Here is a 19,808-nt window from a genome sequence, read left to right on the forward strand (position 1 = left end):
GTGGTGGGAGTTTGAATCAAAGCGTCATATGATCTTTCTGCCGCATCCCTATGTCAGATCATGTAGTGATATGTGGTATACGTGTGAACTTGTGCTGGTTTTAAAGTTTATATGTACTGTCTATCTGTCTTTCTGTCTCCTTGTCTGTCTCTCTGATGTCTGTCTGTCTGTCGTCTCTCTGTATGTCTGTCTGTCTGTCCGTCTCCCTGTCGGTCTGCCTGTACGGTCTGTCTGTCTGTCTGTCTGTCTGTCTCCCTGTCTGTCTGCCTGTACTGTCTGTCTGTCTTTCTGTCTGTCTCCCTGTCTGTTTGCCTGTACTGTCTGTCTGTCTGTCTATTTGTCTTTCTGTCTCCTTGCCTGTCTCTCTGTTGTCTGTTGTCTTTCTCCCTGTCTGTCTGTCTGCCTGTACTGTCTGTCTATCTATTTGTCTTTCTGTCTATTTGTCTTTCTGTCTCCTTGCCTGTCTCTCTGTTGTCTGTCTGTCTGTCTGTCTGTCTGTCTGTCTGTCTGTCTGTCTGTCTGCCTGCTCATCCAGTGGCTCATCCTGATGGGTGTGGTGAGGACATAAGGAAGTGCACTGTCAGCTCATTGCTCATCCATTTTCTTGATGAATGGTTCTCAAAAGAAAATTGTGTGTGTGTCTGCATGTCCTGACCTTCTCCTGCTTGTCTGAATCTGTGTCGTTGGGATCTTTTGTTTTTAACTAATGAATGCTGAACCTTCTGTGGGAACAACCTTTCCCCTCAGGTGCTAACAAAGAAACTTTAAATGTTGAACCTTAAGATTGAGCTAAGAAGCAGCAAAGGATGTGAGGACATACTCCACGGTTTGTATTTTTATGTCAAACTGTAGTTCAAAAAGCTTTTATGTGTCTGTCTATTATTTTTATTTATTCTATTTAAACAGTTTAGTAAAAACATTTATACATGCATGCACACAAACACACACACGCACGCACGCATGCACGCACGCACGCACGCACACACACACACACACACACACACACACACACACACACACACACACACACACACACACACACACACACACACACACACACACACACACACACTTAACACTAACCATAACCAAGACCAGGACCTCAGAAATTATGTCCTGTCTAATTAAGGCTTTAGGCCCCATGAGGTCTACTGGTCCTGAAAAATGGAAACGGTCCCGGATACGTAATAAAAACAATAACACACAGGCAACACTGAAACAAACACCTGGGTGCAATACATGGGAGAATAGGCCGAAGCATTTCTGTATCCTTTAGTTTATCTTCATGTGCTTAAAGTATTTGTTCTGCAGTAAAATGCCATGTGACTGAGGTATGATTCCATGTGTCATCATTTGATTGTTTATATTTAAATAGGCATAAAGACGAAAAAGTACATATCTTTGTTTATTTTTCTAGTTATTCTCAGTTTTATGAGAATGAAACAATCGTAAAAGATAAAGAATAACATTTGCTTACAGGCCGTCATATTCACATGACAGTACATGTAGTCAGATTATATTTGATCATCTAAAATGACTGCAAGCACAACTTAGACCAGTGTGGCACAGTAGCATCTCCCAACAATTACTGTGGAGCATCTCCCAACAATTACTGTGGATGTTAGATCAAAATGATAAGATTTGAAATGCAGCCAGCAAGCTTGGATGTAACCAATCTTCATATATTTTTGCCTCCTCCCTAGAGGGCGCCCTGCACTGGTTAATTATCCTAATGACACCCTGAGCACGTCACCCTGATGGTACGCCACCATCAAACTCATAGGGGCACGTGCAGTTTTAAAAAGTAGAGGTTAGTGTTAAGAAGAACTGAAATAAAAATAATAAGAACTCAATTAAGAACTGAAAACCTCTTAACTCACAACATACAATGCAACAGCTGTAAAGAATCATGCACTGGCTGCCAGATGTGTTTGTATCGTGAGCCTGTTTGTTTAACTGTCTCGTCTGCCTGCTTTTGGTTAACTGGCGGCTTGGCTCAGCGTGCACTATTACACTGAGACTGGTGATGTCTGTTTGAATGCCAACTTATTTCCTGCCAGTGTAGGGATCTGCCTACGTCCTTTTTGCCCATTCCTGAGGAAATTAGACTGAGTTCCTGCAGTGGGAGATGTGCCGTTCCTTTGTCCCAGACACACACACACACACACACAGTCCAGAATCTTTGTCTGTCGTCTAAACGCAGCAGCAAGACACTGTCACATGAAGCATTGGTCATGTAAGTAATGCTTAATATTTTCTTGACAGGTTCACCCTTTTCCTGCAGATATCACAAACCAATCAGAGAGAGATCTGGCCTGACGGAGAAAGGGAAAATTACATCTGTCGCACAGCAGAGGGCCCTGTTGCTCAGTCATCGCAAAAGACCAGAGGGGCGAAAATATGGACTAGTGCTGACTTCCTTTGATTTGTGGATTCACTGCTTTTTTTCTGAATTTCTTTTATCACACAGTGTCTTATATCTGTTATTTATGATTTTGCACTATCATGAGAAACAGCAGGTCTAAAAATCCTCTGTCCCCTGTCTTGAAAACACTCACAGACACTGAGTGGCCCCTCCGGCCTCCTGCAGCGGTAATGAGGGAGGACTTTCTAAATTTAACCCCCCCCCCCCGGTGTTACGTGTGGAAGAGTGGAAACTGCTCCTCCGAGGCCGAGAGCTGTTTCCCCCGGTACGCTATTATTAGCAAGTGTTTGTTGTGCTTGTTCGTAGACAAAACACTTTGTGTTTGCATGGGCCCTCATCATCCACTGAGACCAGACACCCATGTCTATGAGCTTTTAGTCCCACCATCAGCTGCTGCGGTAAATACTCCATAAACATTTACTGCTTCATGCAACAAGTGAACACATCACACTGCTTCCCTCAGGCTGTAACACAGGTATCAGACATGATGACATGTCATGGAAGTTTTGGAAAAGATCATTATCAATCCTATGAGGAGGATTTTTATTCTTTATTCCACACTTGCTTTTTGTATTTTTCCTTTCCTTTGTTATCATACTGGCCTTGACTGGACTATTGTGGGCACTGTGAGCTTAATATAGGTTAGAAAATGCCCAAGGCTGGAAGAGTATTGTTCCCATACACACACACACACACACACACACACACACACACACACACACACACACACACACAAAGGGCGAATGACCAAGGCTGAGAAAGTGTCGTTTTCTTAACGAGTGTCCCGGAGAAAGGAAATGAGAGATGATACAAAGAAACATACAAACTGGCCCCTTAAGTTTCCTTGTCAGACCAAACATCCAAACTCAAGTAGCATCTTAATCAGTAAGTATTTTTATTTTATAAAACTAGTTACATTTATCGCAGATTTAGTCATACACTTTCAATAAAATACTGTCAGGTATATGAGACAAACTGTACAAATGTGAGTCAGACTTTGCTGAGAGAACTGCCTCCCCGTCAATCATTTACTGTGCCAACACAACAGGAAAAAAAGAGAATAAAAAAAGAAAACATTTGCTGATTCAATTATCGAAAAAAATTCCAGATGCCATTTCCTGCAGTAGAGGAAGTGGGTGGATTTGGCCTCAGGAAGTGGGCGTGTCCCCCGGGCCTGCTCAGACCTTTTACCCGCTGTGTAAACACGATAGCATTCCTCCGGCTCCGAGCAGCGCTGCCCTTACAACGTTATCACACAACCTTCATGTTTCTTCGGTGACTTAGTTATCTTAGACATCTCCAGTAAAAACACCTCAGTGCCATAGTGAAAAGAGCTCTATTGCATGTGTTTGTCATTGTTCCTAAAGGAAAAAACCTGTGGAGGGTAAACAAGTACTTTACAGTGAAAAGACTCAGGATAATGGGTAACTGGGGCCGGGGGTATTTGGGGTCAGACAGGCGGCGTGCTGTAGCGGATCTCAGCGTTGAACTTCTCAGGCATCTTGGGCAGCGGAGGCTTCTTCAGCATGTTGTGCTTCATGATCACCTCCTCGTTAGCATAGATCGGGGTGTCGGTGTCGTCAGAGTGGTACCCTGACTGGTATCCGCTCGTCTGATTGGATGATTCAGAGGCAAGGGACTCTTTACTCTTACAGCGCATCATCTGGCTAAAGAAAGAAAAACAGGAAGGGCACATTTGTCATCGATTTACAAAGGAATTTGTAGTTTCCGAATCTGAGTCATAGTGAGGAAAATGTGATGCGGGTTATATGCTGCTATATGCTCAGTCCTCACCTGAAGTTGGTTTGCAGCCGTTGATTCAAACCCTTCACCTCCTCTGGTGAGAAGCCCACGCCACTGTCTGTGTGACCCTCCTGCAGAAATGCCAACAGTTAACATGAGTCCAGCTGGTTGGTACTTGACAGCGAAACGTTGTGCCCGTTTTTCTTTGTAATTTCTTCACTCGAATCAAATTTTTAAGGTCAGAAAGAATTGTCAGAAAATAATGAAACTTCCATTACTATTGTGCAACTGTGAAAATCCCAAATAAATAAAATAATAGAAAAGGTATTATTAAGGCTTTGGGCCCCATGAAGAAGTCTTAAAAGAAATCGCAAATCTTCACAATTTAGAGACTTGGTCTTGTACATGTGTAATTGACTCCATTATTAATTGATCATCAAAAATGTTGCTGCTTTATGTTCTGTTGTCAGCTGATCAATCATTTGACTAATTATTTCAGCCATACAAAGATTGAGTTACTTTACACCATGCATCATCCAATATCAACAAATCCTGTCTTATTACAATGAGAAAATCATACATAATAATAAAAGATAATTTTAGGAAATCTGACTGGAAATCTGAAAAAATAAAATAAAATCGAAGCGTATGTGTTTCACAGACACTCACCATGACGCTGCTACGCGCCACAGGGATGTCATCGAACGTCTTCACGCTGAGGGGTCGACTGCACCTCTCACTCTGCTGGGACAGTCTGCGCAGACAATATCAGATAAATGAGGATTCACCACTGAGTGCGTTAACATGTAGAGGCGATGACAACAGTGTGGAGTGAAAGGTAAGAGATCGTCATGCTGACCCGAGGGACCGCGGGTTGTCATAGTGGAGCTGAGCATCTGGGATTTCCCCACTTTGAGGTCTGCTGTAAGGGTTCCTGGGGTCAGGGGTCACTGGAGACCCCTCTGCCTCCCCTGCTGTCAGGGGGATGTAGTCCTTCCCATCCTAGAGACAAACAATACTGTAATGATATCACCTCAAATACACAGTGGGTCAAGCAATCCCACATAAATGAGAAGAAAAATGTTTTCTTTAATTTAAAGCATATCAAATATATTGCTGTAATATAAGGTTGTGTCATCTGCTTTTTCTGGTGTGACTGGTTCGGAGGAGCGTGTTTGTTTTACTCGAGCTTCAGTTACTGTGATGATTTCCTAAAGTTCCCAGAATGACTTGGCACCACTCAGTGAAGGGGTGTGAACCTGCAGTAATCAGCAGTGTGTTACAGGGACATGCATGGAACAGTGAGAGCCTTAAACAATCACAGGGACATTAGCGAGGAAGCTTTAATCAAAATGACATTATAGACAACTGAGGCTGCTCAGTGCACAAACTGCTTTATCTGTACGTAGAGCTTCTGTTTCTATGCAGCTGGCGATTTGTCAGAAAGCACAAGCATACATATTATATTATTATATTATACATACACCAATTTTCAGCCAATTACTGCAATAGTCTCATAAAGACACTGCGACATAAAGGGCAATCTCTGATTACCTTAACCTGATTAAGGTCACACTCTGAACAAGCAATAATCAAGAATAAAATGTTAAATGTGTGACAGAAATTTAAGCCAGACTCTGCTCTATAACATGTAAACAGGAATATGAAAAGAATATTTTATTAGCAACTCATGAAATCACCATAATCAAAATGCCTCATTTAGGATAAGGTCAATAGAGGGAATATTGGTGTCCATACAAACATAATCAATGTTTTCTGCTGTTGAACTATAGCTACAATTGGAATACCTACAATGTGAAGATATACATGGACACACAAGGCTTTTGGTTTGACCCACACTCACCTGCTGAGCACTGGCCTGTAGCAGGTTGCCCATATGTTCAACCATTTCTGCAAACGTCGGCCTGTCTGTAGGACGAGCCAGCCAGCAGTCCAACATGGTCTGATATCTATGAACACACATAAATCAATGGGATGACAATAAGACGGTAGTTTTTAGTTATGTTAATAACATATGTATAACTGCATCATGCTAACTTTCTACTCACATCTCATTGGTGGCGTATTCTGGGGGTCTCATCCTTGTTCCTTCTTTGAGCCGTCTGCAGAAAGACTCGTCGATGCAAACACCCGGATAGGGAGACGCCCCTGTAAAAGAAATGACAAAGGTGATATGACAGGTGTACAGGGGTAATTAGAGTGTCATGTGTACAAGAGATTACGTCTATGTTTACCCAAAGAAAAGATCTCCCAGAGAAGGACCCCAAAGGACCAAACATCACTTTGTGTGGTGTACACCCGGTCAAATATGGTCTCAGGAGCCATCCACTTCAGAGGGAGACGTGCCTGTAGCAAAGAGGAACATTTCATTGCTTCACATGCCCCTAATAGTGTGCAACAGTCTACACATCAGTGTAGTGGACTCACGTCTCCTTTGCGGACATAGTCGGGGTCTTTGTACACATCTCTAGCGAGGCCAAAGTCGCAGATCTTCACCACGTTGTTCTCGGAGAGCAGGATGTTTCTGGCTGCTAGATCTCTGTGGATACACTACACAGAAAACAGACACACAAGACTTTATTCTCTCATGCATTACAGACTGATTATTATCTTTAGTTTATGAAGGCAGATATCAAATATAACTGTGGTTTCACCTTGCGGGAGGAGAGAAACTCCATGCCTTTGGCCACCTGGAAGCTGTATCTTATCAGGTCCTCCATGTTCAGATGGTCCTCATCTGAGCTCTCATCTGTGGTCACATGATGAATTATACAATCATGAATGTGAGCCAAATGTGCACAAGCATTGAACTGGGCACAACAATGAGAAGTGTGTCATTATCGAGTACCTTCCGGAGTGTCCATGCTGCTGCCTGAAGCCTCGTATCCAGCTGTGGAGCAGACCGCCGTGCCCGTGCAGATGTCCAGCTGAGCAATCTTACCCAGACCCAGATCGCCTTCGGTCACATCCTCCTCCGCAGAAGCCCACCTCTGGCTGTCCACCCGCCTCCTCTGTTGACCACGGGAGAGCACGGAAATCATTTAAGAAAACGAGGAGGAAAAAGGTCAGAACATTTCATTCAGGGTGCAGGGATTGTTTTGTCCGTTTTAGATACCATCTGTGGACCGGCACTGCAGTGCATTGCTGTGTAATGGTCTGTGGTCAATAATGTGACTGTGTGCAGCAGTCCAGGCTTAGTACAACCACATCAGAGGGTCGGCTGCATTTCACATGGCTGCGAGTGGGTTACACATCATTTACCTTGTATGGGCTGTACTCGCCACGCTTGCTCTTCAGGTAGCTGGAGAGGTTTCCATGTTTACAGTATTCGACAATCACCATCATTGGCCCTGCGGAGTAAGAGGAAGAAGACGGCAGAGATCACCGAAAGATCAAGAACTCATGAATACAAACTGCAAGGTACATTAGAGAGAAAGTCAAATAAATAAATGAAGTCTCCCCAAATGAACAAAGGAAGTTTTGTGTTTAAAGGCCCAGTGTAATTTGTTGATTTTTATCACTTGTTCTCCAAAAGAAGAAAACTAGTCAGGAACATGTTTGGAACATGGAATGGGAAGAGTAATAATGCACAGTACTGGCGTGTACTCACCCCCGGGCTTTGTGCATGCTCCCAGCAGGTTGACGACATTGAGGTGATGTCCAATGTGAATGAGGATTTTCAGCTCTGACATCAAGGCGTGATACTCACTAGATGTGGCTCCCTCTGTAACACGGAGAGTTACATTTAAAGTCAAATGTTCTTGGAGGTTTTCAGCGTGCTTCCTGAAAGAACAATACTCACCCTTCAGCATCTTGACTGCGACAGTGGTGCATGTAGTAGCTTTCTCGATGCCAAAGGCGGCTGCTTCCACCACCTGACCAAACGCTCCTCGTCCCAGTGGTTCACCTAAAATGCAAAATATTTGTCAGGAAGAAAAGCTCGCAAGCAACACCATCAGTACAGATATTGACTATTTTAGTCCGTTATTGTTATCTTCGTGATCCGCCATATTAGATTGCCATTAAATGTTGAAATTCATGGTCTGCGAAGTGCGAGGGGTTTAAGAATGGCGTAACTAAACTCTCTATGGCACTTTCTCTGTCATCACCCAGACACTCTCTGGAGTTCCCAGGGGGCGTGCTATATCCATGGTGTCGTCTAATTCTCATTGGCTGACTAACGCGTAGAAGGATAAATTAACTGATAAAGTCTAACATTTGATCATGTGGTCAGGTCAGAAACAACCTACTATCTACGGTATTTTCTGGATTGAATCCGATTTGCTTCTCTCACCCAGCTTCAGTCTGTCGCGAGGAAACTCCCATTTGTTAGCGTCGTACGTGAGCCTCTCACACTGCTCGTCCATAGGCATGTCCTCGGAGTCCAGGATCATGGACAGGTATCCCGGCTTCAGATCCCCACCATTTGGCTGAAAAAGTGACAGAGTGAGAGATATGATGGACAACCAGGCATGTAATGTGTAAATGAATGAGCTGCCATTCGTCTCCCCTTTCACTAAATTAAAACTGTACAGCAGTTTTCTTGTCCCTCTGGTTCCCGTCCAGTAAAAAGGGGCCCAGTCAGTGCTGTAGGTCTACGTGACTGAGTGGCACTGTTGTTCGTGCATACAAAGGAGAGCGGCCACTAAGAGCCAGACCAGTCACTTCTAATCAGTCAGTGTGCTCGTTCATGGGTTTGTTTTATCAGCTATTTTCCCCCCATTATTGGGTCCCCTGTGTGTAGCCAGAGGGGAAATCCAAGGTAGGAAAAGTGTGGCAAAAGGGAGGATGAGGAAGTTCTTACTCTTTTTCTTCCACGGATGACAAAGACGATCAGTAACCAGAAAAACATGGCAATGACCACCGACCCGATTGGAACAATCAGTTCCACGTTGGTCTTTTCCTCGACTCCTAGAACAAATAAAAAAGCATGATTTGCACAAGTATTCACAAACAACCAAAGAGCCAAACAGATTGTGCGACTAATCCAACAAATTTGAGGTCCATTCTTCAGGGAAAACTGCAGGAGAGTCAAGGTGGAAAATCATGTATGATTTCAGTGACGTGTCTTGGCCGTGTTGCATAAACTTCAGACAGTTTTTGTCGTTGTCTTTGGCATGTGAAAGTGCAAGTGTGTTTGGGTTGGAGGAAAGAGACTGTCGCAATCTAGGCTGTGAGCAAACTGATATTCCATCTAGTCAAAACAAATGGTCAGGAGTCAGCATGACGAACTAGTGCCAAAGACAACTTGGAAAAGGCCTGTCAGAACTGTAGTCATGTTTAACTACATGCCTGGAATGAACGTTTCTCTACTCCACAAGTCAGTACAGAGCAACAGGCTCAGTAAGATATTTCTTATTCCCAGATTACTTTGTCCTTTGTGAACTTAAATGTAAAACACAGTTACATCCTGCAAAGGATTTTACGGGCAGCCGATCTTATAAATGCACATCATCTGAGCTAATTGATAGATATTTGTATTAAGTGGAATCAAGGTCGAGACACTGCCTGTGCTTGTTTCACTCCAAACTCGCTCACATACAGAGATGCACTTGTTGGTACCCTCCCTTGTTAGCAGAGCTGGCGCCTGAGCAGAGCTGGGAGCTCCTGTAACTGGGTCTGCATTCTGCTGGCGGGGACCAGGTCACGTAGGCCCTGGTTCTAGTTAGCGTGTTTGTTTGTTTGTTGCTGTGTCTCTGTGTTCGGGACAAAAAAAAAGGGTGGACAGGAGAGCAGAGGATGGAGCTGGGGCAGGGCCGGCCTCTCTCTTTTGTTTTGCAGCCTCCTCATTGTTTGAGATTTAGAAACTCCTAGGAGGATGTGCACTAACTGAGCCAACTTCCTGACATGCGGAAGCAAAGTTATTCTTACTCTTCATCTTTGGTATTAAAAATGTAATGTGTGTAATGTAAAACCTTGAGGCCCAATATAAACACAGGGTCTTTGTGAGAATTGTGGATTATGCGGAGAGGTTAAGACTAAACTTAATTGTGTGAACTATGAACAGTTATTCTTTACAACGTGCCCAAGTCCAAAGCATCAGGAGGGAATGTTTGGTAATGTTTCTTGTTTTAAAGTCAATCAAATCACTATCAAGTGGCACAAAACTACAAAGAGACAGAAAAAAACATCAATAAAACTAGAATTACCACCCTGCAGTTGTATGGCTCGGCCAGCCAGTGCAGTTTCAGTCCCCATCATTTTTTTTCCAGACTCATATGAGGTCATTGTGACCTTTGATGTCTGAAATCGAATCAGTTGATCTTTGAGTCAAAGTGACAACTTGTCAAAAGAAGTGCCCCAAAGGAAGACCGTGACCTTTACCTTTGCCCTTTACCACCTAAATCGAATCAGATAATCAATTAGTCTAAGTTATAATTTCTGCCAAATTTGAAAGGGTTCTCTCGTGGCGTTCTTATGATAACGCGTTCACAAGGTCACAGTGTCCTTGACCTCCAAATTCTGATAAGGTCACCCTTGAGTGAATGTTTGTACCAGTTGTAATAAAATTCTGTTTGGGTGTTCCTCATATGTCACGTTCAGAAGAACATGAGGTTACTGTGATCTTCGTGACCCCCGACCACCTAAATATAATTAGCTCATCCTTGAGTCCAAATGAATGTTTGTACTGAATTTGAAGAAATTCTTTCTAGGCTTTCTTGAAATTTCTGGTCCACAACAATGGAGAGACAACCTTATGACACAATGTCTCAGAGGCATAAAGACAAAAAGTCTTCAGACAACAAGACTATAAAGCATTTGACCCACAGCCTCTTTGAGTGTCTTCTGGGGGCCCTCTACCACTCTATTACCATTATATTATCATACATATCTTTAATTCAGTAATAATTCATTTGGATACGGGTCCGGCAGTGACTGACCTTCAGTTGTCAGAACGGCCTGTGAGGTGTCACAGCCGAGGCTGTTGCATGCGGTGCAGCTGTACAGACCACTGTCCTCCTTCTTCACACGCTGAATGGTCAACACATGGTTGTTCTGGCTCAGAATCACACCTGAAAGCAACACATAGTGTTTTTAAGAGCGGTGGAGACTCATGAAGCGAGTCACTTAGCTTTGAAAGGTCAACGCTCTCACCTGAGCCCTCCACCACAGTGTGGTTGTTTTTGGTCCACAGCACCGACGGGTTTGGTATCCCAGCAGCATCACAGAGGAGAGTGATCGTTGCACTGATGTTGACTTTTTGGTCCGTTAAATTATTGAGGATCCTCGCTGGCTCGAGAGCTAAAATCAGAATCAAATCAGAATCAAGAAATATAAATTGACTTGTTAAACAACTTAAAACATCTAAAATAAAGAGTTTGAGTTGTGAGACACTGAACTGATCATGTTTTAAGAATCAACTGCTGAGCAATACAGAATATTTCCTTCCCCATATTTGGGGGGATTTTGAGGTGTACAAACCTATGTGTGTCTTATATAATGAAATGATGGTTTTCCCATGAATAATGAGTTTGTGTGGAATAGTGCATGTTTCTTACCTCTGAGTGAGAGTCGGCGCAGCAGGCAGGTTCTCTCCCCAGTCTTGATGTTCTCCACCTGGCAGGCATACAGACCCTCATCCTGACGGGACGCGTTGGGCAGCAGCAGCTCCAGCGTCACATTAGTGCCCTGCTGGCTGGACTGCACAGCCCGCGACAGGGGCCTCCGCTGCAGCCGCAGGGAGCGACAGGGCCGCACCGGTGGCACCTGCCCCGACTCTGACATGTTTGTCACACGGAACCAGGCAAGGTTACCATATATCAGCCTGTCGGCCTTACACCTCAAAACCACATGGTCTTCCTCCAAGGGCTCATTGGAGGGTGACATGCTGACCTCAAGTCCACCTAACAGAGATGGACGGACAATCGAAGAATGAGAACAGAGGAAATGATGATGGGAAGAGCCTGTGAGAAGGAAGAAAAGGCACAGTGCTCACGTGTCACGTGAAATAAGATGATGCGTGAGTCCGCTGCTATTTTGTTGGCAGCCATGCATCTGTAGAGGGCGTGGGCCTCAGATTTCCGAATCTTCAAGGAGCTCACGATTTTCTATGGAAACACATTCATTTTGTTAATATGTGAAAATACACGGCTGCAGGTGCAACATCCGCGTTTACATGATAAGATTCTGTTGACGCTTGCTGCAGGAGAAATGATCTGTGATCAGGAGGAATGACTCACCTTTTGAGCATGATCAGTGTCGGTCATAATTCGTTCTATATGGTTGGGACCGGTGCTGTTGCTGATATCTCTCCAGCCTGAACACTCCTCCAGCTGAGGCTCAGACTTCACCAGGCTGGACCTGTTTGACAGGAATAAGCACAAAAATTCACATTTTGGATTCCTCACAAAGGCCCTGAAGCACCATTTGTGCAAACTGCTAATTTACACAACTACAGAAGTTTCTCTTTTATTTTATTCTGATTCCTTGTATTGAACTTACAGTGACACATGACTCACAGATACCTCACCAGTAACAATGTTTCACATGATTATACTGTTATATGTGTGACAGCAAACATCGTGAAACTTATTTTTAGTGGAGACACACAAACTTTTGTCAGGGACATACAAAGGAACACTGTGGATTTTGTCAATATTGTGGACATGATAACAAGGGTAAGAAAGAGGCCGAGCTTCTGCAGGAAGAAGCTCTTTTTTGACAGAAAGCAAGATGGCAACAACAGGAAGCACAGCGCAGGACAGAGGAAGTGCTCTGATACTGAAGATAAGGGACGGGCTGATGGTCAACAGTGTCATGCACGTCTTCTCCTCTCTGACAACACTCATCAGATCCCTGCTCACCTGAGGAGAACGTACTGTTTAACTGCTGACATCTCCTGCCTGTTCGTACTGCTCACCTGTTGCCTAAAACAGCTGATCCAGAGAGGACATGGATTGTAGCACAAATGTCTGATTGGACAAATCTACGAAACATGTTGTGGGTCAGGATAATTCATGTCCTAAAATTGGACATTGTGAAGAGCATGAATCACATCCGCTGATGTGCATCAGGTCAAAGAGCGCTCTCATTGTCTCTTCTCTTGTTTTTGTCAACATCACGAAAGCAGCTTTTTCTCTCTACATAAACAACCTGTTGACAATGACTGACTGAGCGGCTTCTGAGCACACACATACACAAAAGGAAGCCCCCCCCCCTTCTTTCTCTTTCTTTTTCTCTCTGTGTCACACACGGAGGAGAAGAGAGGCGACTTACATAAAAACCTCTGGACAGTCCTCTTTGGAAATCCACTGCCACTGGATCTGTGCAGGTACGGGAAATCCACGTGCGGTGCACCTCAGGGTGGGGCTGCTGCCGTATGGGTACACGTCAGTGACCACTGCCACTTCCTTCTCAATGATACGAGGTGGAACTGTAGAAGAAGACTTCAAGTGTTATCACCACTGTCTCTTGACCAACTGCACCAGGCAGCCCGACGTGAATCAGAGAAGAAAATAGAAAACATGCCATTGACCAGCAGCTGGACGGAGCGTCTCTGCTCCTCTTTAGTAATCCTATTGGTCAGGACTATCGTGTAATTTCCTTCGTCCGTCTCTGTGAGACCACGGATGATGAGGGCATCGCTCCTCTGTCTTATTCTGAAGCCTTCTTTCAGTGGGAGGCCATTTTTTAACCTGGGCAGTCACAGAAATAATAACAGTAATGTAATAATAGTCAGAAAATAAGAAGATAAATAAACACAAACTTTAAGACAAGTGAACAAATAGTAAATAAATAATTTATTCATATGATAAGCTATACACCATTAGAGCTAAACTAATGTAGGCTATAGTGCACATCAGTGTATATGACAAACTGGTGTTAGCATTAGTATTAGACTGAGCACATACCATTTAAAGCTGGGCTCTGGATAAGATGAGTACTTGACAGGGATCTGTGTACTTTGATCTCCAAGCTTTACCTCCCAGACCTCCATCCATGGCTCCTTCATATCAATGAAAGGCTTTTCTAGAAAGAATATAATCACAAAATTCTGTAAGCAAAACAAATCAACACTATTTACGTATACAACACAGGAGAGGAGGATTTTGCTTTGGCAAGCTCACATAAAACACAAATATGGTAAATAAATATATCATAGTCCATACAACAACACAAGTCAATGTGTGAGTTTCAGTTATTAAATTCTTATTGCACTGACAATATCACCCACTTGGTGAAAAGGACAGCAGACATGTCAACCAACAGCTACATAATAACAAAACCCAAGTTTAATAATAACACAATAGATCCACTCAATATGGTTTCACCAGTCTCCCAAACAAACTGCTACAAATACCTAACACAAGAGACATTTCAGGCTGAATCTATAGTAAGTAAAAGGTGGTGTTTTACTTGTTATTCACATTCTGCCAACATCACAGGGATGTAGCATTATGATAAAGCCTTATTCATCTGTGACTCACAAAAGTGACTCAATTTAGTAAAAGCTTATCAAATAAATCTATAATTGTTACTATGAGTTATATCAAATTATATAAAGATCTGCAAAGCTTTATACATGTACCTTTTGTTTTTTTATTTTTTCCTTTACCAACAATAATTTCATAAAGTTAATAAAAATGCTAATGTGTTTTACCCTGTTTATCTTTCACTGGCTGATTTTAGCTTCAACTAGGCAGATACTGACTTAGCTACACAGCTAACAACCTCCAGGTAAGATAGAACAAAATAGAGAAAGATAAACATAAAAAACATCTAATACCACATAACTTTCATAACTAACTAACTTTAGATCACATTCTCAACATCATCACTGACTCCAAATCTACAACATTCAGTTGTGTCAGGCTGCGTTACAGGGAAAGAGATGCACATTCTAAACATTTACTTTTGATGTAAAGTTGAAGTAAAAAGGCGTAAAAACAAATAGTATCTCTAGAATCTGTTCACATAAAACATTTCTTGGATGTAATCAAATGATGACGTCCGCCAATGGAGTTTACCGTAGGTTTTCATTTGTGATTACGCAAAGGTTAATGCACAGATTACTACAAAACTTGGTGTCAGAATGTGGTATGGGTCAGGGAAGAAACATATTTCAACATTTTTCATGATTTCTCAGAGAATAATTCACACTTCTCAAAGAAGGAAATCCTGCATGTTTGGGTGACTGATTCTTATGGGGCAGAACCAAATAAAATTCTGGATCTAGTGAATTTGAATGTGGTTTCATAAGGGGAGTGCATAAGGAAGTGTTAGTTCATTTTGCATCATAACTATAATCTGAGCATGGACCCGTCCCTGGTCCATCTACAGCAGCGTTGTGTTTCGAGCGCACCTACCATACACTTTGAGCACTGCTATGGCACTTTCCTCCATCTTCCCACTGGATGCTGTGCAGGTGTATTCTCCACTGTGATCCACTGTCACATTCTCCACTATGAGAGTGTTGGACAGCTCCAGAGAGTTCCACAGCTTCTTCTTGTGAGGAGTGGCGTGGGTCAGCCTTGAACCATTCACTGAGCTCTGACATCAGGGAGACACAAACAGGAGAAATGTCACACAGAGCACATGTGGACACTGTGCTTCAGACATAAGGAACCAGATATTGGTGTTAGAACTCTTGAATCATTTTTCTTATGTCAATATTCAGAACATTAAAAACACATCAAAAACACATCTGCTCATTTCTGCACTTTGACCTGGCACAGAGATAAGCTGCAGGATTCCTGAAAGCAGGAAAGGAGGAGAATGTTCAACGGGAAGTGAGATCCAGGAATCTGGTATCTCATGTCGTACCTCAGTGATGAGTCAAACAGGATGACTGACACCTGTCACAGGACTTCATTTAAAACTATACGGGGACATTAAACCATGAGAGAAGAAGAGTCTCAGCTACTGACCAGGGCCTGACCAGAGTGAGTCCAGTTGAACTCGAGGCCCACGTTGAGCTCGGTGTGGGCCATGCAGCAGAGCACCAGCCGCTCCCCCGCAGACAGCCTCACTTGCTGCGGGGTCAGGGTGAGGTCATAGATCTTGTATCCTGCGGAAAAGGGAGGGAAGACACGGCAGTCAGTCGACTGGCCATTGTTCTCCCGAGACGACAGTCTCTCTCTCTCTCTCTCTCTCTCTCTCTCTCTCTCTCTCTCTCTCTCTCTCTCTCTCTCTCTCTACACCTTCTCTCCTTGGCTCGCTCAGTTTGTCATATTTCCCTTACTGATTGCCACTGTCTCTCACAAACACACACGCAATTGAGCAAAATTCAACATTGGGACGCAGTCTTTCCTTGTTGTGTCCATTCACTTAAATCAAACACTTCTACAACGTTGACTTGGACACGTGATATTTTGCTGTGTGGATCTTTTTTCCATCCTACCAACAACTGCCACGATGTAGAGAGGGGACTTGAACGTCTCATTTCCAATGCGGGTCTGACAGGACACGACCCCGGCATAACTGATCAGGTAACTGGGTAGAATGAAACCCGTCTTGGCGTCCCACACAGAATCCCTCCCATCTGGATGAAGCTCCTTATTTGGATACTTCTGACAGAAACAGAAATGAACTGAGTTTGAACAAAGAATTAGAAAAACACATGAGCAGATTTGACACTTGAGCGACCTTATCTGATTATATAAATATTACTTACACATTATAGATACACAGCTATGTAAACTGATAGGACATTATCAGCAGCTGGGATCACTGATAACAGAGGAGCTGATATCCCTCATGGGAATATATTTTTTCAATATGATAGGTTGACTGCATTTTGTCTCACTTCCACTTGTTCAAAGAGACATTTGACATATTTTGAATATAAAGGGTTAGTTTACTAATCATGAAGAGTACTAATCAGTTATATGATGTCATCTGTGGCTCCGAAGGAGTTTTGTCTGAAGAGGAGATCTGACGATGTAATTAGGGGTATTTTAACTGATGGAGACCAAAAATGTGTGAGAAAAAGCCTGAGTTACAAATAAGGGCATGGAGTTTGAAAAACACAGGCAAGAACCAGGCTTCAAGGATGAACTGAAATGATCTTGTTCCAGGATCCAGTGATTCAGCTTGATCAACAAAAAGATTTGAGTATGTTCAATCTCCATTGACCATCCACTTTGAAATGTAACTCTTCTGAGTCCCCAAGCTTTATGGAATTGCTGCAGCAGCCTCAACTACGATTGGATATTAGTTTATTGGAATTTGCCCCAGAATTAGGGCACATTAATCAAACAATGAAACCAGCAGAAACCCCTCTTCCTCACAGTGTGGAGCGAAACGTTCAGGTTCTCCACCGAGCCTCGGCACGGTATCACCACCCGCTCTCCTTCACGGATGAACACGACTTCATATTCACTCGCAGACGGGACAAACGGCATCTTGTGATCTAAACACACACACACACACACACACACACACACACACACACACACACACATGTTTAAGGACATTGGAAAGAGGTGGTCAAGGTGCAGCTGACTAACTTTGAAATGAGTGTCTCTGACCTGATAGTCGGCTTGTGAACCACAGTGTTACAATATATGCATACATTTACTTTAGGTTTTAATATCTATAATCTGCTGTGCTGGATAGAGAAAGTGCTGCACGTAGAAGCACTGTATAAATGTGTGTGAATAGGTCATCAGGACTAGAGAAGCGCTATAAAAATACAGACCATGTACTATATTGTAAGGTGTGTAAAGTGCCTTGAGATGATGTAGGTTGTAATTTGGTGCTATCTAAATAAAACTCAATAGAATATGATTCGTACGGTATATTATGCATGGACTTCTAAATAACACAACATCACATCAAAAGATAGCACAACAAGCCACTGCCATCACAGCGAGGGCATATTTGCAGTTGCAGTCGTACCGTGGACAAACACATAGGCTGCAGCTGAAGTCTTGCCATCTTCAACTTTCATGCCTCTGTAGGAGCACTGGTACTGTCCAGTTTCATTGACCGTTGCGTTGGAGAGCCTCAGCGTGGTGCAGAAGAGTCCTGACCCGCTGCACTCACTGATGGAGAAGCGGGTGCTTGTCGGAGGAGTTGACCACCTCAGGTGCTGGCGACCCCTGCCAGTCAAGAGACAAGACAGTGATCTGCTGATGATCTGTGCACGCTTGGGTCAGTGGAGGGAGGGAATGCAGTAAATGACACTTATCATTAATAAATACCTGCATGTTAGCTCCAGGTTGTCAGATTTGTTCATCCTGTGAGTGCCATAGAGGTTAAGTGTTGGTGGATCAGGCATAAACCGCAGTTCAATGGCTGCATGAGTCAATCACATGATAACACAAGTCAATCACAGCAAAGACTGACACCAATCAGTGGGACATCAGTCTGACTTGTCCCTGACATATAATACATATAAGGAGCCAGAAGTCACGTCATACACATGGTTTGGTTCTTGCAAAGATTTTGATCAAAAGAAAAGCAGTTAAAAATCAGAAGAAACTGAAGGAACAAAGCAGAACAAAAGTGCAGTATGGGGACGTGTTGTGTAAGTGGCTCTGTGGCTATTCAGGGGCCATTTTTCCACTGACGCAGAAAATGGCGGAGCAGTGTAAAAACAGGAAGCAGGGGAAGATGGGCCGCGTCAGGCTCAATAGCCCAGCACAGGGTGGTGTCGGTGGGGTTCCTGTTTCTGAGGATACAGGCTGTCCCCACCTCCCCGTGAGGCCCTAAAGCTCATATTGTATTGTAGGGGGAAAAAACCTGTTAAGCTGACCATGTAGGCATTATGCACATTTGCCTTAATTCAACTTGATGAGTTCTTCAACAAATAGAAACTGGGACTATGACTGGTTTGGTTAAAAGTTTCTCTCCTTTTCTCAACAAATCCCTTTGTCCGTACATGAGAGTAGAAATCAGCTGACATTACTTCACATTTTCATATTCCTCACATTTCACATTTATTCAGTTCAATAACCATAAGAATATTGAGAAAGCCAATTTGTATCCGTCCTCTTACTCAAATATAAAATTGATAGAAATAAAAAAAATCTGTCAATACAAACTCCTATATTACACAACTTAATTTTGTTATTGAATTTAGTCAATAGTTGATGAGTATTATTTGGTTCACTTACCAGCAACACAGCTGATCTTCAGGATAATGCCAAGTATTAGAATGATGGGTACTGCCTGAGCCATCATCCCACACAAGAAATGGACAGAGTCCTCATCAAAGTCCAGTTAAAACAACAGCTTCAGTGCAGAAACAACAGTCTTCAGCAGTCGCTCGGCAGCAGCAGCAGCAGCAGCAGCAGCAGCAGCAGCAGCAACAGGTCACTAATCCATTGGCCCCTGGTGCTTTGTGTCCCACTGCACAGAATGTTTGTCTCGGAGAGAAGTCATGAGAACAAGCAACAGAGGAGCAGAGAACTGGACGGGGACCAGCAGCAAGACTGGTGAGACTGTCGGTGTGTGTGTGTGTGTGTGTGTGTGTGTGTGTGTGTGTGTGTGTGTGTGTGTGTGTGTGTGTGTGTGTGTGTGATGAGGATGGAGAGGAGCGCCTCAGCCTCCTGCAGGGGAGGAGCATCTCCTCTGACACATGAGACAAACTTTAAGGTAAAGTTTATTTATTCTAACAGGGTTCTTGATGGAAATGTATTTAAGTAAGCAAATGTCTCTGTAGTTTTGCTAATTG

General features: G+C 43.3%; 2 protein-coding genes across 3 annotated transcripts in view; both read right to left on the minus strand.

Annotated features, from left to right (window-relative positions):
* Positions 1-3,296: 3,296 nt before the first annotated feature.
* Positions 3,297-19,592, minus strand: kdr (kinase insert domain receptor (a type III receptor tyrosine kinase)). Of its 2 annotated transcripts, none has more exons than XM_034581936.1 (30): positions 19,249-19,592; positions 18,334-18,427; positions 18,029-18,231; positions 17,419-17,540; positions 16,530-16,695; positions 16,057-16,196; positions 15,496-15,679; positions 14,041-14,158; positions 13,658-13,824; positions 13,406-13,562; positions 12,370-12,490; positions 12,126-12,237; positions 11,689-12,033; positions 11,285-11,431; positions 11,071-11,202; positions 8,994-9,100; positions 8,484-8,619; positions 7,992-8,096; positions 7,800-7,913; positions 7,451-7,539; positions 7,038-7,200; positions 6,844-6,938; positions 6,617-6,739; positions 6,424-6,535; positions 6,238-6,337; positions 6,033-6,138; positions 5,028-5,170; positions 4,838-4,922; positions 4,220-4,299; positions 3,297-4,092 (listed from the first exon to the last, which is right to left on the minus strand). In XM_034581936.1, exons 1-30 carry the CDS (start codon positions 19,313-19,315, stop codon positions 3,876-3,878), a joined length of 4,050 nt encoding a protein of 1,349 aa, XP_034437827.1. In that variant the 5' UTR covers positions 19,316-19,592; the 3' UTR covers positions 3,297-3,875. The 2 variants fall into 2 exon arrangements, with proteins under 2 accessions (XP_034437827.1, XP_034437826.1); XM_034581935.1 differs by having other exon boundaries at positions 16,530-16,698.
* A 74-nt stretch (positions 19,593-19,666) lies between these two features.
* The window catches only part of clocka (clock circadian regulator a), a 49,329-nt gene continuing 49,187 nt past the window's right edge, over positions 19,667-19,808 (minus strand). The window contains exon 25 of the transcript XR_004613542.1: positions 19,667-19,680. The gene's annotated coding sequence lies outside the window, so the exon portion shown is untranslated. The remainder of the gene's footprint in view (positions 19,681-19,808) is intronic.

The sequence above is a fragment of the Hippoglossus hippoglossus genome, chromosome 4 (genome assembly GCF_009819705.1).
Source record: "Hippoglossus hippoglossus isolate fHipHip1 chromosome 4, fHipHip1.pri, whole genome shotgun sequence".
Lineage (NCBI taxonomy): Eukaryota > Metazoa > Chordata > Actinopteri > Pleuronectiformes > Pleuronectidae > Hippoglossus > Hippoglossus hippoglossus.

What these genes read in the sequence shown, in the direction of transcription:
- kdr (XM_034581935.1), bottom strand. Translation starts at nt 19,315, where the DNA reads ATGATGGCTCAGGCAGTACCCATCATTCTAATACTTGGCATTATCCTG. An exon ending in GACTGTCCAGAGGTTTTTAT is followed by an intron (nt 12,491 to 13,405) that starts GTAAGTCGCCTC and finishes CCTGTCAAACAG; the next exon opens with GTCCAGCCTGGTGAAGTCTG. An exon ending in ACACTGATCATGCTCAAAAG is followed by an intron (nt 12,238 to 12,369) that starts GTGAGTCATTCC and finishes GTGTTTCCATAG; the next exon opens with AAAATCGTGAGCTCCTTGAA.